The sequence below is a fragment of the Acomys minous genome (assembly GCF_964271855.1).
Source record: "Acomys minous genome assembly, chromosome: 13".
Lineage (NCBI taxonomy): Eukaryota > Metazoa > Chordata > Mammalia > Rodentia > Muridae > Acomys > Acomys minous.
This window is the reverse complement of record NC_140495.1, coordinates 109,298,126-109,315,435: the sequence shown is the minus strand read 5'-3', so window position 1 is coordinate 109,315,435 and position 17,310 is coordinate 109,298,126. Positions and strand designations below refer to the sequence as shown.

Here is a 17,310-nt window from a genome sequence, read left to right as displayed (position 1 = left end):
ACTGTGGGTTGCTGGTCAACGTCCACGGACACACCCACCTGCGGTTCCCTCTGGGCCTTCTTGTATGTAATTTTCCATCTTTCACTTCAAATCCACTATCTACCAAGACACCACTTTCCTTGCTGTCGGAACATCACAGTGTTTTCTTTCCAAACCCCCATGAGAACTAGGAGTCAGCTGGAGTGGGGCTGCAGCGACGGCTCAGAGGCTAAAGAGCACTGGCTGCGCTTCCAGAGGTCCCAAGCTTGGTTCCCAGAACTCTCATCAATAGGGCTGCTTACAGCTGCTTGTTATAACTCCAAGGGATGCAATGGCCTCTGCAGGTGTACACACACACACACACACACACACACACACACACACACACACACACACACACACACACACTCTCTCACTCTTAAAGAAAAAAAAACCTCAGGTGCTTTAATCTCAGCACCTGGGAGGCAAAGGAAGGCAGACTTGTTAGTTACAGCCAGCCATGGCTATACAGCAAGACCCTCTTGCAAACCGTGACACCACCCTACTCAGCTATCATCCACCCAAAGACGCCAAAGGGAGTAAAAACACATTCTATCCTTGAATTCAGGAGTCTGGAACACGAGAATTAGGCTAGCATGGGCTACCTGTCAGCAACAAACAAAAACGTTAAAACGCTCAGAGGGCAAAGACAAGTCACTCTGCTGCTCACATGAGCTGTGCCATGCACACTACATCCACACACAGAAAACAAATGTTAAAAATTAATAGAATAAAATCTTGAAAGGAAGCGGGCTGGAGAGGCGGTTCACACCTTTTCAGGGGACTAGTGTCCAGTTCCCAAGCACCCTTATTAGGGAGCTCACAACTCTTATAACTCTCAACTTCCAGAGAATCTAATGTCCTCGTCTGTGTGGGCACCTGCACATACATGGCATACACATACAGACACACGCATACAAGTCAAAAAGAAATGCTCACATCCCTTCCCATGGCAAGGTACAGCTGTAATCAACTGCTACCTCTGCAGCAGGGACTCACAGAGGCTGAGCGTGGAGGTGGCTTGTGACCTGAGCAACATGAAAGCTACTCTACGCCGGGCAGACAGCTGGTACTCAGGCAGCATCACAAGCAAAAGCCCAAGTCCCTCGGGCCTCTTTAGGGGAAGGAGGCCAATTCTCCCACCCGGCTACGAGAACTCCTTCTCACACTTTGCACAGCTCTGTTGGGAGTACAGTCCGAGCAGTGGTGACGAAAGCTCAGCACCTGCAGCAGCAGATGCTTACCTGTGGGTCACACTTTTGTTCACGGACCCCACCTTAAAACCCCCAGCAGAAATTAAAATGTTGAACATAAAGCAGAGACTGAGCTATAATGACCAGTGTGAAGTGAGCTGCAATCCTGACAACACAGCTGTCTCTGCTGCAGGCTCGCCCAGCGTCAGCAGTCTGAAACAATGCCCAGAGCCCCAAAACAAACACAGAGGAGCTGGACACCTTAGAAACTGTTGGTGCAAAGGACAGTTCCTGGACATACTTCTCAGCCCCGGTCAACCAGCAATGCTATGTAACAAAAAACATTTTCTAGGGCCCATGCTGTTTGCTTAAGTTACTTTAAAATGCACACACAGCCCATGCCAGCGCAAACACCAGCAGAGCCGGGGCCTTTACTGGCTCCTCCAGGCTTCAGTAGATGGCATCATCATGACAGCATCAAGCCCAGAAGCCCTGACACACACTTTCTGTACAGAATGTGCTGGGCCCCAGAGCAGGGGCGGGCGGGTCCCTTGCAGCTGTCTTGCTTCCTCCTTGGCCATGGTTCTGCAGCTGCCACAGGTGGGTGAGCAGTCTCCATATCTGACGCAAGTGGACAGACTGCCTGCAGAGGACAAGCCAGTCTACTCACCGCAAATGTCATCACATGATCTAGCTTGTTTGGGCCATGGCCTACTACTGAGTACCGTGACAGTGTGGCAGGCCCTGGAGTACTGTGTAGCTGGAGAGAGCTCTAAGGGGCAGCAGGGTTGGCTCAACAGTTAAAAGTACTTGTTACTCCTGAGAAGGACCAGAGTTCGACTCCTAGTGCACACACATGGCAGCTCCCAAACACCTCTAACCCCAGTCCCAGTAGATCCGGTGATCTCTTTCTGTCCTTTTTGGGAACCAGGTATACATATGGTGCATAGACTTAAACTCAGGCAAAATATTCATACATATAGAATTAATTAATTATTATTTAAAATAACACTTCTAAAAGGAATATTTAAAAAAAAAAAAAGGAAGGAGGAGGTAAAGGGGAGGGAAGGGACCAGGTGTCATGGTTGTAGGTCTGTAAGCCCAGTTGAGGTAGATGGGTCTCTGAGTTGGAGGCCAGCCGGGTCTAGCCAAGGCTACAGATTAATACCCTTTTCCCAAAAACAAAACAAAAAATTTTGAAAAGAAGGGGTGGTGGTGGAATAAACTTTGTTGTACACCCCAACACCGAAGAGGCAGAGGCAGGCAGCTCTCTAAGGAGTTTTTAGAATAGGAAGTACCAGGCCTGTAGGGCGACAGTGAGACTTTGTCACCAACAACAGAAACCCAAAAAGTCACACTCATGTTTGCATTTTCAAAAGTACAGGGCAAAGGTGGGAACGTAGGCAGAGGTGGTGGTGGGCACGTGGGCACAAAGCGCAGCACCTGCTGCAAAGTGGAGGCAGGCGTGTGCCGACCACCTCACAGAAAAAAACCACATGCCAAACACCAGCCTGCAGCTTCAGATACAGCTCAAGTAACAACATGAGTTCCCTGGGGTTCAGCCGCCTGCTGTAAAGGCTCTTTGCAACAGACAGGAAGGCCAGCACCTGCGGCCCCACAGCCTTGCACTTGTCCCCGCCTGTCCTGAACTGCAGTTGTCTTAGCGCTCTGGAAGGGCTCAGGGAAGCATGCAGAAACCTGCTCGAGAGACGACTGTCCACTCCCTCTTCCACACTCCTGTACAGCTTTCCATTATCAACTGTCCAAACTGGGGCTCCTGGGCCTCAGAGCTGAATCACAGTGTGAGAATGCACTATCCAGAGTGTGACCCCTGGGATGCAGGCCATCAAGGTGGAAGGGTTCACTCAAAGGGCTCTGGTGATCACCAGGACTTGGGACAAATCAGCCACACCTGAGCTGACAATGAGGCCAGTCAACTCCCGACAAAAGCGAGGCAGCTTTCAGAATCTTTGGAGCGGGTCGGCATACACTTCCCCTTGGAGGCTCTCCCAGGGCTGCAGCTGGGGCGTGCGCTCTCACCCAGAGCTTAGGACTCTACAGTTCTCCACATTGGCGGATGTGCGGAAGGAGAGGGCCCTCCAGAGATCTTTGTACTTTGTCCTCCCAACTTTAACAAGCTCAACTCTGCTACAGAGGCAGCAGGAATCCATCTGCCGAGACCGTGCATAGGCTTCGAAGAGCACCATGTCCTTTTCCAGCCTATTACCCTGGGTAATTCCAACCCACTGCCAATGCAGTGGTTCCAACAGCAGCCCGAGAGGCAGAACCCCCAGCACACACTGGAGGCCAGGCTGACCGCAAGCACTCTACTGTAAACACCACATGGTTTGTTTGCTAAGAGTTAAGAGTTCAGGAGGTCACTGTTCTAAATCCTCAGGAATTGGAATGCTGTGAAAGTGAGACACCACAGGCAGCTCTACGTTAGTGTCTCACCACAGGTCAACGCTGCCTCTTTCCTACCTTGATGGTACTGGTCACCTTGGTTCACGTTGGCCTCAACAAAGTTTTTTTTTCTTTTGTTTTTGTTTTTGTTTTTGTTTTTCGAGACAGGGTCTCTCTGTGTAGCCTTGGCCGTCCTGGACTCACTTTGTAGACCAGGCTGGCCTCGAACTCACAGCGATCCGCCTACCTCTGCCTCCCAAGTGCTGGGATTAAAGGCGTGCGCCACCACGCCCGGCTCAAGCCTCAACAAAGTTTATTCAGCCAACAAGAGGATCTGGGGAAAGGAAGCAAGCACACCAACCCAGAGACAGACCTCTCAGTCACATGGCACCCACACTAGAGTCCTAGCTGTTTCCTGCTGGCCGTGTGACACTGGGCAAGGCATGCAGCCATTCAAAACTTCTGTTTCCTCACCTACAGGCAAAGTAACTGACAGCACGCCTGGGCATTTAGGAGCAATTCAAAAAGCAGCCCTCGTCACACATCAAGGACACATGTCACAATGTCAAGCACATCTGCTTCAAGAGCCAGCCAACCCAGTGTTCTCAAGTAAAATAAACTCAGGCTTACCTACTGCTTTACTCACTTGCTGATTCAGTATGCACATGCGCCTGAGTACAACGCCTGTGCACATGTGCGTAGGTGTCCTAGGAGCACAGAATAGGTGTTGGATTCCCTGGACCTGGACTTACAGGTGGGTGTAAGCAGCCAGACACGGGGGTGGGGGTGTAGGGGGGGTGTAGGGGGGGTGGGGGGGCTGGGGGGGCGTGAACCATCTCTACAGCCCCTTACCTTTGACTTTAATGTCTCTTTTAAAAATTACATGGTGTGTGGCCGGGCGTGGTGGCGCACGCCTTTAATCCCAGCACTCGGGAGGCAGAGGCAGGCAGATTGCTGTGAGTTCGAGGCTAGACTGGTCTACAGAGTGAGTCCAGGATGGCCAAGGCTACACAGAGAAACCCTGTCTCGAAAAACCAAAAAAAAAAAAAAAAAGAAAAGAAAAAGAAAAAAAAATTACATGGTGCTCATGGGGAGGTGAGAGAACAATGTGGAAGCTGGGTCCATCCTTCCAACACAGGGTCCTGGGGACGGGCCTCACGTGTCATGCTTGACACCAAGTTCCTTCAACCACGGTCTCAGCATCAGACAGATGTTCACTTGTATCCGTTTGAGTTTCACACCAATATACATGCCTATATATTAAATTTATCTACTTTTATATGCATGGGTATTTTGCATGTACATGCAGTGCCTGTAGAGGCCATAAGAGACCAATCCCCTGGGACTGAAGGATACCTGTGAACTGCCATATGGGTGCTGAGAATTGAACCTGATCCTCCTCAAGAGCAGCCAGCGCTCCCAACTCCTGGGCCATCTCTCCAGCCCCTTAGTACCAGGTATTTCAAAGCCATTTGTGATTCTTTCATTCACTCCTCTTTAAAGAAACATACTGTGAACAACTGAGCCTGCCCCACTGCCCATACCTCAGCACCTAAAGCTCTCTATAGCACTGCGCATGCTCTGTCCATGTCCACTCCCAAGCCTCACCTGACCTTTGCGACCCCTCTCCTTCACCAAGCCCTACTGTGCATTCTTGCTTCCCCACTGACTGTTCTGCTGAGTGAGTCTGACTTGACTCTGAATCGCTCCCCCTGGCTTTGTGGTTAACTGTGTCAGGGACCCGCGCTGCTGCTCAGGCCCTCACTGACTGTACAGCAGTTACTCCAGCAGGTGGAGCCAACAGATGTAACTGGACACAGAAAACTCACACAGATGCTTTGTACTGTGACAGCCACAGAGGCCCTGAGCTCTCTTTAAGATCTAGGTTTCCCATTAGTCCATTCTGTCCAAGTCTTCCTGGATTGAATCCTAGCAGGAAGCTATGTTTTTAAAAATGTATGTATTTTCTGTGTGCATGACAAGGCACACATGTGGAAGTCAGAGGACGGCCTGCGTTTTCTCCTTCCATTATTTGGGTCTTGGGTTTATCAGCTCCTTTATTCACTGGGTCATTTCACACTACCTGTTACTTTTATTTATATATGTTTAAATTTTTATGTGTAAGCCAGGTGTGGTGGTGCATGCCTTTAATCCAGCATTCAAGAGGCGGAGGTAGGTGGACCTCTGTCAGTTCGAGGTCAGCCTAGACTACAGAGTGAGTTTGAGGTACTTAGGTGTACGGGTGTTTTGTGTGCACGTGTGTGCGCACACCATGTGTGTGCCAGGTGCCTGTGGAGGTCAGAAGAGGGGGCTGAGCCATCTCCCCGGCCCTGAAAAGTTTTGGTTGCTGCTGTTGTTTTTAAGATTTATTTATTATTTATCCAGTATTATGTCTGCATGTGTGCCAGCATGCCATAAGAGAGCACCTAATCACATTACAGATGGTTGTGAGCCACCATGTGGTTGCTGGGAATTGAACTCAGGACCTCTGAAAGAGCAGCCAGTGCTCTTAACCTCTGAGCCACCTCTCTAGCCCTAAAAAGTTATTTTTAAATGGAGGTGTGGGAGAGTAAAATAGCAAAGCTAGAAAATGAGTTCAATGGCCTCTCCACAGCCTAGCATTTCCAAAAGCAGCAGGGTCTTACACTGTCCTGTGAATGTGTGAATAACCATCGGAACTGGCTAAGGAGGAGATGGTCCACGGCTAGAGATGACTCCAGGTCCTGAGCCAGGAATATCCTAAGACAGCACTCATGCTCAGTGCAAGGCCCAGCTGGACAAAGCAGTCTTCTAAAAACTATGAATGCATGAACTGCTCCTGCCAGCTCTCATCTGTCCATGACCTGAGCTGCATCAAGTCTGCAATGTGACTTGGCATGCTTGGCCAGGGCTGGCTGCTCTGCCTGCTGTAACAGGCTAGCTCTGGAGGGGTCTAGTTTAAAGAGACAGAGAGAGAAAATTCAGGGTTTAGGATTGTAGCTCAGTTGGTAGGGGGCCTGCCTAGCATGCATGAGGCAGCGTTTTATGCCTAACCCAGCACAGGAGGCGGCGGGGTCTGTGAGCTCAGCATTTGTGGACACAGGAAAGCAGTAAGTATAGGGCTGTCCTCCTCAGCTATACAGCAAGTCTAAGGCCAAGCTACATTATGAGACGCCGTCTCAAAAAGAAAAAAGAAAAGGAAATTTTGTTTGAATGTTAAGATGTGGAATCTTAGCTGGGTGTGGTGGCGCACGCCTTTAATCCCAGCCACCAGGGAGGTAGAGGCAGACAGACTGCAAAGCAAGACTAGCACAGCCAAGAAACCTTCTCTCGAGAAAAAAAAGAAAAAAGAAAAAAGAAAAAGATGTGGAGCCTTGGCTAGGATTTGTGGAGCCAGGCCTTGTGACCCCTAACCTTGGGAAACAGAGAGAGGAGGGTCCTGTCTCAAAAATACAGAAAGTGGACTCTTTCCTCAGCGCAGTTACTGGCTGGCTTACTTCTATCCTAGACTGCTGACACGGCTGCACAGCCTCTGCAATGACCACCCCATCGCCCTTAACACATCAGTGCTGCACCCTCCTGCGTGAACAGAGCTAGCTGCCGTGGACTGACCACAACCTGCCATTCTTACAGTAGACTACCCTGACCTCCGAGGCTGAGGCTGAGTGAAGCCAGTGTGCCGCACAGGTGACCTGGGAGGGTTCTGTCCATGCCAGGCTGTGGGGCTTGAGGACCTAGCACAGTCATGGGAGAGGAGTGCACACAGGGCTGAGCCGTGACAACAATCCTAGCTTGGGCTCAGACCCAAACCCGCAGCTGGGAGTCACCTCCTGACTCTGTGGGAGCCACTGAGCTGGCACAGAGAACCATGGCGGCTCACATCCTACAGGAGTCTCTGACAGTCAGGACGGTGACACCAGTCAGTTCCCTTCTCACCTCCCACTTGTGGGGCAAGTCTCAAGCCAAAGCAAACTGTAAAGACATCAACACGAGGATCGTGACAGAGTAAATCGTCAAAGCCAACAACATTTTAGGATAAAATAATCGAGCTTGGCTTTTTACTCGAGGGAGAACCCGCCTAAACCAAGAAAACACAGCAGGAACCTGCTGCAGACGGTGCTGCGATGCCTCTAAGCTCAGTGCACTCCCGCCCTGAAGCACGGCTACAGCATGGCTAGTGATATTTTGACAGTTTTAAAAATATGAACGGTGAAGAGCCTCAGTTTTCAACACTCAGATCAGAGCAGAGACAGAAGTGAGGTGCACACATGGGTGAAGCAGTAGCCACAGGACACGGGACAGAGAAGGCTTTTGTGTCGATGCTATTGATAGGAGCTGAGTGGTCTGGAGCACTGCTCTGAGCAGTGGAGCTCTAGTATTCTAGGTTTGCCACGAAGGAGCATCACGAATCCCAAGGCCCACCACCTGCCCCTTCTCCGAGGGCACCTACCTTACTGTAAGTCACTACTGATAAGTTGTTTGCGTGACTGCTGGGGGACAGAGTTACAGAGTTCTGTGACAGTCTCTCCTGATCTTGCTCGGTTTGGTCAGGAGCAGGAGCCCATGTGTTTTTGCTGATCGAGTCGAACCCGGAACCCCCAGGGTCTTTTAAGTTGTTTTCATCTGATTGTCGGTTCTTTTGGGGAGAGGCAAACGGGTTGAAGTTTCCTTCTACCTTGCGATGTGGCTGTGTGTTGAATTCCGTTTCAAAAGATGACAGCTGTTGCGTTACTCCTAAAAGTCCACCCACCTCCACACTGAGAATCACCCAGATGACATCTGAAACAAAAAGGCAGCTTGTATCAATGCCAGGCACCCCCTTAGCCCAGGGTAATCACCACTGAAACCCCAACCACTGGGAAGAGCCACTCTCCACAGCCAGCCCTCTGAAAGCTGAGGTGCCGTGTGCATGGCATGTGCTTCCCTGCCTCCAGCAATGCCAAGGGCAAGCTCCACGCAGCCCTGTGCTGGGACCCACAAAGCTGCACGAAGGCTCCAGCTGATGGCGATATATGCAAGTCAGTACCCAGAGCACATGCAGAACTGGAAAGTTCCAGCTCATAGAATGAACCGCTGTGTGTGGCTTCATTTCACTTTGCATGCGCTTAATTCTGAAAATCCTGGGAAGGCAGAATTCTTAAAGCTAAAAATCTTACTCTTTGTTATGACTAAAATCACACTTAACCCTTGTCTCATGTGGGAAGCAATTTAGACGAGCACATGCTGTTCACAAAGAGAAGTGAAGGCAAAGGCATTATAAATAATCAGTGTATAAAGTGCACTAGGCAAACTTACAGGGCATCATGGTTTCTAGCAAGTTCGCTGAAGAGTCAAAACAGTTCAGGCTTTCTAAAACAACCAGGTCTTCACCAGCACTGTTCTGTAATGCAGGGAGACCTGACTACACAGAGCCATTACTTTTTTTGTTTTAAAGATCTAATTTATTTTGGTTTGGTATGTATGAATGTTTGGTCTGTGAAGTACAGTGCCTGCAGAGGCCAGAAGAGGGTGCTAGATTCCCTGGAACCAGGGTTCCAGACAATTGTGAGCTGTGGGTGCAGGGAACTCAAGTTGGTTCCTCTTCAAGAGCAGCCAGTGCTCTTTCTTAACTGCTATGCCATCTCTAGGCCTTACATTTTTTTTTCTTTAACAAAGCTGTACAGGCCAAGCACGGTGGTGGCTGCCTTTAATCACAGACCAGCCAGGACTACACAGGAAGCCTTGTCCCTAAGTAGATGAGTACCATAAGATAACAGGCTATAACTTTATCTCTGATTTTTTTTTATTGTCAAAGCTAGGGCTCAAACAGGAAGTAAAGGAACTGTCTCCTTTGATGCTGAAAACAAGTGTGAAGAGCTGCTGGAAGGCTATGGAAGGCAACCCAGGTTTCAGTTCAGCTATGCCGACTGTAGTGAGAAGGGGCAGGGAGGAACTGAGGCCCATCCTCAGTGTCTCATTGGGGTCCCATGAGGAGAGTTCTTACAGTGCTGCACTGCCCACCATAACAGTTTAGCAGTTTATGAGCTGAACTGAGAACTGGCCACCCAGGAGCTAGGCATAGGAAGCAGAGCTGCAGCGACACCTGCTGTTCGTATCTGGAATTAGCAATTCTTTTTTCCTTTGAGAACAAGAGGTGACAGCCATCAACCAAGCACACTAGCAAGATTCCAGTTCACAGTGTTCCAGGCACACATTCCAGACATGTAAATAAACTGGCAAATGCACTCAAGAGGCAGACACAGGCAGGTCTCTGCGAGTTTGAGGCCACTTTCGCCTACATAGTGAGTTCCAGGACAGCCAGAGCTATGCAGAGAGACCCTGTCTCAAAACAAAACAAAACAAGCAATAAACTGTAAGTCCTCATGCCAGCTACTACCGTGGACTGTGTTCTGAGATGCAGTCTATGTAGCCCTGACTGGGCTCAAGTTCTTACTCTCCGAGGAGTCAGAGCCACTATGTTCAGTTAAGACATCTTAGATGAAGCATGCCACTTTTACTAGGTCAGAAGACTTGAAATCTACACTGAATAAGATGGAGTGATGTGGGCCTTAAGGGGCAAGCTGGCAGCAGGTCCTGAGGAAGTCACCCCACACCTTTCTATCTAGTGAGCACATCCTGCCTGTGTGCATCTGAGTAGGTGTATAAGCTTGTGAGAGCATGCACGGAGCCACAGTGACGCCAGGCGTCTTCCTCTTAACACTCATCTCTTGAGCCTGGCCTCTCACTGAACCTGGAGCTCCCCGAATGTCTACGCTGGCCAGTCAAGCACACTCCAGGATCCGTCTGTCTCCGCCCACCAGGCTGGCATTACAGACACGAGCCACGACGCCTGGCTTGAACCTGAGCACAGCAGCTACCTCACCCATGGAGCATCTCTTGCCCATGCATCCCATTTATTTACAGCACAGTTGCTCCTGCTTCCTTCCCCTCTTCCACCCGTCTGGTGTAAAGTCTGGTCTATGCTCAGCATGCTCAGATGTGGTCTGGGCCTCACCCACAGCCCAGGAAACAGAGTGCTCATGAGAAGGAAGGCCGCCGTCTGTATGGAGACTCAATGGTGCGTCCTCCCCAGCCTGGAGAGCTCGAGCTTCTTTATACCCAAGCCACCTCTGCCTTGCCCACTGGCTGATTCTACAGAGCAGCCGTGAGAGGCCTCGGATGGCAAGTCCGATGCCCACTGTGGGCAACCTCACTGTCGGGGTACAGCACTGAGCTGCCCGATCCAGAACGAGTCCTTCTCTGCAGATGAGCCCCAGGACGCTGACTGCTTCCAAGTCTGGTCTGAAAGTCTCAATCACTGACCTAAGAACTAACTGGTTGGAGATGAGGCAGCAGGTCAGTGTTGACTAGAAACACGAGGCCCTGAGTGAATTCCCAGTACTATTTAAAATAATAATAATGATGATGATGATGACGATGATGATTAAAATGGCCTCTTTTGAAAAGAAAAGAATTACAAACTAGAGATTGTACTGATAATATATAAAACAAAATATTTACTGGAGGATCAACCAAATAAACTACTATAGTGAAATGATGTCACTTTCTGGGAGGACCTGGGGTCTAGAAGTGAGAGTGAGGAATAGCCAAGAGCAGACTTGGACCTCTAGTGCGGAGCATACAGCTCTTTTAAAACTCACACTTGTTTATCCCCAGCAGGATGCTGGAAGCCTGAGCACCAATGTAACTAAAGCTAGAGTTAAATCAGTCCCACTTTCAGGACTTTATATGCTTACGAGCTTTGACAACATTAGCTAGAATAAACCAACAGGATGCACTGGAAAAATAGCCAAAAAGGTAAATTCAAGTGCCAAGCAAAACCACCCTGGACTCAGTAGCCAAATGGGAAGCCTGGCTTGCAAGTGTCTGGTTTGAAGGCAATTAAGAAAACCATCCACAGCCGGGTGTGGTGGTACATGCCTTTAATCCCAGCACTCGGGAGGCAGAGGCAGGCGGATCACTGAGTTGGAGGCCAGCCTGGTCTACAAAGCCGAGGCTACACTGAGAAACCCTGTCTTGAAAAACAAAACAAAACAGAAAGTCGTCCAAGAAGGACAAACTGAGTCAGAACTTGGAGCTGGAAGATGCTGTGGTACATGGAGCTGCCTCAGGGGTAGATGTTACAAGCAAAATACAAACGTTCCTCTGTGGAAATACTTCACAAACTAGAAAAGAAATAATGCAGCTGGCCAGGACCCAGGCAGGGGCATCACGTGTTCATGACCCGCCTGGGCTACGGCCTGACTGTAGGCAGTGCCAAGGCTCTCCTCAGAGCCTACTGTGTTAACACATCTCAGCAACAGAGACACATCCTAGATCACAGAAAAGGTGTTTAAAACAAGCACTAAACCTTGTCTGCAGACCCAAAGCAGCACCCCAAGATGCAGTTTCTTTCTCCAGAAGATGATGAGATCACCCTGAAAGCTGCTGGCCAAGTACACCACAGATAAACAGCAGCAGCTTCCGAAGGGAGCCGGCCACACTGCAGGAAAGTCAGGGACACAGCACAGAGGTCACGAGCTCCACACACGCCAGCGAAGCAGCACAGAGGCAAGCACAGATGGGCACGGCCCGAGCCGAGCTCAGGCAACCCTCAGGAGCATGCAGCACGACGCAGCCAGTGCCCAGAGCTTGTATCTAAATAAAAGCACAAACGCTCTCAGGAGCTCCACAGTTAGAGCAGGGAAACACAAGACAAATCTCAGTATCACAAGAGAAGCCATTAAACAACACAAGACAGTGGGAACTGGGGGTGTATGCCTTTAATTCCGGCACTCAGGAGGCAGAGGCAGGTGGGTTTCTCTGTGAGCTCAAGGCCAGCCTGGTCTACAAAACAAGTTCCAAGACAGCCAGGACCACACAGAAAAACCCTGTCTCGAAAGAAAACACAACAAACAAAAAACCGCCCCCCACCTCCCAAAAGCTCAAAAACAGAAAACAGAAGATAGAGGCCCGTGACAAGGCATACATAAGCATCACACTGACAGTACACCCCCATGGCTACAGCTGGAGTTGGTTACGAGCAACAAGTATTACAGTAGTCGATGACCAGGAGACCAGAGGTGCACAGCAATGACCGCGTACTTGAGGAACTCCAGACAATGCCCTGGGCACAGTCTTCCGAAAGGAAGCACAATGCTATACCCTCTCTTCCACTAGGGATGGACTAGAGTCTCAACCTTCTGAGCGCTGTGACCCTCTAATACGTTTCTAGCTATGCTGACCCAACCGTAAAATAATTTTGCTGCTACTTCGCAACTGTGATATTGCTATTGTAATGAATTTTATTGTACATATCTGATATGCAGGATATCTGACATTCGACCCTTGTGGGGGTCACGGGAAGCGCTGGACTAGAGAGCCAGCTGGGTGCTTGAAGGAGCTGAACAGGGAAAGGGAAAAACGGTAACTTTACAGCGGAAAGCCTGGCACACACACTGCTGAGCACAATGCGCTCATCTCCTGAAGCATGTGACCCCAGTGCAATCACAAGATCACCAGGCAGTGCTGACAAGTGAGCTTTCAAGACAACTGACAGAACTCTTTCAAGACCACCCAGGGTCAGGAAAAGTGAGACTGAGAAAGCCACACAAGAAAGGAGACTGGAGGTAAGAAAAGCAAGCGCAGCAGCCTTAGGTGGATTCCAATGCGCTCTTCTGGCTTCTTCAGGCACTGCATGCAGGTGATGCACACACACATTCAGGCAAAACACAGTTTATAAATAAATGAAAACTCACACAGTGAGCATGAGGACGTGAGTTTGGACTCAGCAACCATGTGAAAGACAGCTGTGGTATGCACATAAACACCCAGTACTCGGAAGGTGGAGATGGGTGGACCTGGGGCTTGTTGGCTGACTTTGTGGGCTCCAGATTCAATGAACTCCACTATCTCACAACATAAATTAGCCTGGGTGACCACAGTGCATGGCTTCACTTAATCTCAGCACTCAAGGGGCAGGGCAGAGGCAAGTAGATCTCTGACTTCTAGGCCAGCCTGGGATACATACATAGGGAGATCCTGTCTCAAAAACAACAACAAAACAAAAACAAAAACAAAAAAAACCAAACCAAATGAAAATAAAACCAAAACCTAGGCTGGAGAGGTGGCTCAGAGGTTCTTCCAAAGGTCCTGAGTTCAATTCCCAGCAACCACACGGGGGCTCTATGATGAGATCTGGTGCCCTCTTCTGGCCTTCAGGCAGAAGACTATATAAATAATAAAGAAATCTTAAAAAACAAAAACAAAAACCACCCAAAACCCTAGAAGATGAAATGCAACTGGGGCAGACACATGACACAGACCTCTGGCCTCATGTATGCAGGTATACACATGCAGAAAAAAAATTAAATGCCCAAATTATCCATCTGGTCCAGTTTTTTGTTGTTGTTTTTTAAGATTTTTATTTATTTATTATGTATACAATAGCTATGATGCGTGTACACCTGTACACCAGAACACATAATAGATGGCTGTGAGCCACCATGTGGTTGCTGGGAATTGAACTCAGGACCTCTGGAAGAATAGTCAGTGCTCTTAACCTCTGAGCCATCTCTCCAGCCCTTTGTTGTTGTTTTTTGAGACCGGGTCTCTCTGTATAGCCTTGGTTGTCCTAGACTCATTCTGTAGATCAGGCAGGCCTTGAACTCAAGAGAACTACCTACCTCTGCTTCCCCAGTGCTGGAATTCCACCACTTCTACCTGCAGTCCACATTTTTATATTTTTGGTTGTAAGCCTAGCCATTAACAGCTGGGCCATCTCCCCAGTCTTAGTCTACACATTTCTAATGTGATGGGTTTAACTTGTACTAACCAGCTGGGCATGGTGGCGCATGCCTTTAGTCCCAGCACTTGGGAGGCAGAGGCAGGTGGATCACTGTGAGTTCGAGGCCAGCCTGGTCTACAAAGTGAGTCCAGGACAGCCAAGGCTACACAGAGAAACCCTGTCTCAAAAAACAAACAAACAAACAAAATTGTACTAACCACCAAGTGTTTTGAATAGTTAAAGGCAAAATGAATAGACGTGTGGCCCCACTGCCTCAGACCTGATTACGTAATAAGCTGGTGGTAGTCAGGAGCTGCCTAGTGACCACACAGGACACAGGACTGGCTATGCCTGGTCTTCCTTCTCTTCAAAGAGAACCTGCTTTGTCTTAGACTTCAAGGAAGCTGCTCTCTGCCCATGGCTGGACTAAGGCAAGAACAAAAAGAACAAAGCAGTATAACCTGCCTTTCAATGTTCTCTCCCGAGAGAGCTACATCCCTCTTCAGGCGCAGATTCCCTGACAAACTCCGGGAAAGACCGCAGTAATGCAGGTCCTTTGAAATGCTCCTTCTCGGTTTCACTTTACTGGCTTTATCCAGTTCCACAAGGCTTAAACTTGACCAAACATTTTCTCCAGCTCAGGGGTGAGCAGAGATTTGGGGGCCTGGTTAAGTGCTGGTGTGAGGGCTGGTCTGGGCTGGGCTGGTCCTCTTGTAAAAAGGCACTAACGCCACGCTCAGCCATTCCCACCCTAGTGGCCCCTGCTGGCCAGATACACTGAAGCTGTGCACCACCTGGTGGCGAGTGTCATCGGCTCCTTCTGGGGTACAAAGAACACGTCTCTATGTTATCTTGGTCTTGACACCCCAAAACACCACTCACCACAGCTCAACCAAACTATCCCGCTTCATTCTAAAAATGAAGTACTGTCTCCTGTCAACACGTGGAGGGTCACTAGTGACGTCTGTTTGGGAGCTGGGTGTGACAGCGCATCCCTGAAAGCCCAGCAGGGACAGGTAGATCTCTGAGTTTGACATCAGCCTGGTCTACAGACTTGAGTTCTAGGACAGCCAGGACTAACTACACAGAGAAACCCTGTCGTGAAAAACCATAAACAAAACAAGAAACCCTGGTGCTTGTTCAGGCCCTTTCTGTCCCTGCCTGGTTACTAGTTCACAATGCCCGCTGCCTTTCTTACTGACAACACATGGAAGCACGGCTTATTTTTTAGAGCAGTCAGGTTCATCATGAGAAAAGTGCACACGTCTCCTGCCTGCTCCCAGGGTGGCCACAGCCTGCCCCAGCTTGTTGAACTGATGAAGCAGAGGCCCTGACAGCACCGAGGCCGCGGCCGCACTGTTCACTTTGGTGCTGCGCATTCCGTATGTGCAGGGTGCACTGCGCAGACGCATCCTGCCACTCACACCCCTCCTCCTGAGCCAGGCCTGGCAAGTGCAGCTCCACCACCCCAGCTGGGCCTTTCTAGCTGAGCTTCTTTCGTTTGAAGACACACGATGGAGGCTCACCTGTGCCTCTTCATAATTATACAGCTCCTGTCAGCAAGAGGCCTGCTCTGCGTAAGGAAGGGCTCTTCCTTTTCTCATGGTTTAAGAGACTGGAAGGTATAGATAACGCCTTATCAACCTGTCCTTAGAAAACCCTTTCTGCCATCTGTTAGCATCTCCAGGGTATGTTGCAGAGCCTGTGGAGGTTGTTTCAGCACCTTCTGCCTCTCTCTTTTCCAGATTATTCTGAAACTGTCTGTTTCTATTTAGGCCTGTGTAGGCCGTGTGATGGTGATCAAGAGGCTAAAGCGAGGAAAATGAAGACGCAGTGAAGTGAGGAGACCTGTGCGACTTCGGTCGTTTTTGAGTTGGGGATGCAGCGTGTGCACTGGAGAGAGCACAGACATGGGTTACAGCGGCCTGTCTGTGTCTTCTGACAGCGCTGCATTGTCCTAATGACTACAGCTCTATGTTGAGGCTGTGAGTGTCACTCCTATGACATGTCCCATCTCTGGGGCTTTACTGTGCTTGATGCTGCCCATACTTCCTAGGTCTGTGTTTGGTGTCTGACACCAACTGGGCAAGCTACAAGCCTTTACTGATTGTTTCTTTTCCCAGTATTAGGCACATGTGTTCCATTTTGTGTGACTGCGACATAGCTCCTTTCTGCTTTTTTAAAAAAGACATGGCATGTATTGTGTGTACGCACACACACATGCTTGTGACTGTGGGTCAGGAGAGGACATCAGATCCCCTGGATCTGAACTAGAATTCTCAGGAAGAGCAGAAACTGGTCTTCAGCCCTCTTTCTCTTTCCTCTTTGCTTTACAGTTCAGAAATTCCGATGATCAGCCTCCAGCTCCGAGATCCCACTGTCAGTACACTGTACTTCTTTCTTTCTCTCTTACCCTGGAGTCCTGCAGCCTTGCTCACATTCTTTACCTGTCATTGTGTGCTCTCTCCTATGTCCCTTAGTGCCAGCTTGCACACTTTGAAAGTTCCCAGGCTGAGCGAGGCATGGTGGTGTGTGCCTACAATCTCAGCATTTGGAAATCTGAAGCAGGAGGATTGCCACAAGGCCAGCTAGGACTATACAGTGAGACTCAGTCTCACAAAATAAAACATATCAAAACACTCAGGGGTCGGGGGTGGGGAGGCAGAGGCAGGCAGATCTCTTGAGTTCGAGGCCAGCCTGGTCTACAGAGTGAGTTCCAGGACAGCCAGAGCTACATAGACAAATTCTGTGTCTCAACAAAAGAACCAAAAACCGCCAGGGAGTGGGGGTGGTGTGGTGGTGGCAGTGGCGGCACATGCCTTTAATCCCAGCACTCGGGAGGCCAAGGCAGGCAGATCACTGTGAGTTCAAGACCAGTCTGGTCTACAAAGTGAATCCAGGACAGCCAGGGTGGCCCCCCCCCCCAAAGTTATGTATATGAGTGCTAAATCA

At 49.5% G+C, this 17,310-nt stretch overlaps 1 protein-coding gene across 5 annotated transcripts in view; it reads right to left on the bottom strand.

Annotated features, from left to right (window-relative positions):
• ILRUN (inflammation and lipid regulator with UBA-like and NBR1-like domains) overlaps positions 1–17,310 on the bottom strand; it is a 65,133-nt gene that overhangs the window by 8,429 nt on the left and 39,394 nt on the right. For 2 of the 5 annotated variants that reach the window (XM_084754184.1, XM_084754182.1), the window contains one exon: positions 8,044–8,372. The exons of 1 other annotated variant lie outside the window; for it this stretch is intronic. In XM_084754184.1, the coding sequence (XP_084610310.1) occupies positions 8,044–8,372 (329 nt within the window). Of the gene's footprint in view, positions 1–7,621; positions 8,373–17,310 lie in introns of those variants that run through there. 2 more of the 5 variants (XM_084754185.1, XM_084754181.1) reach the window with 2 other exon arrangements.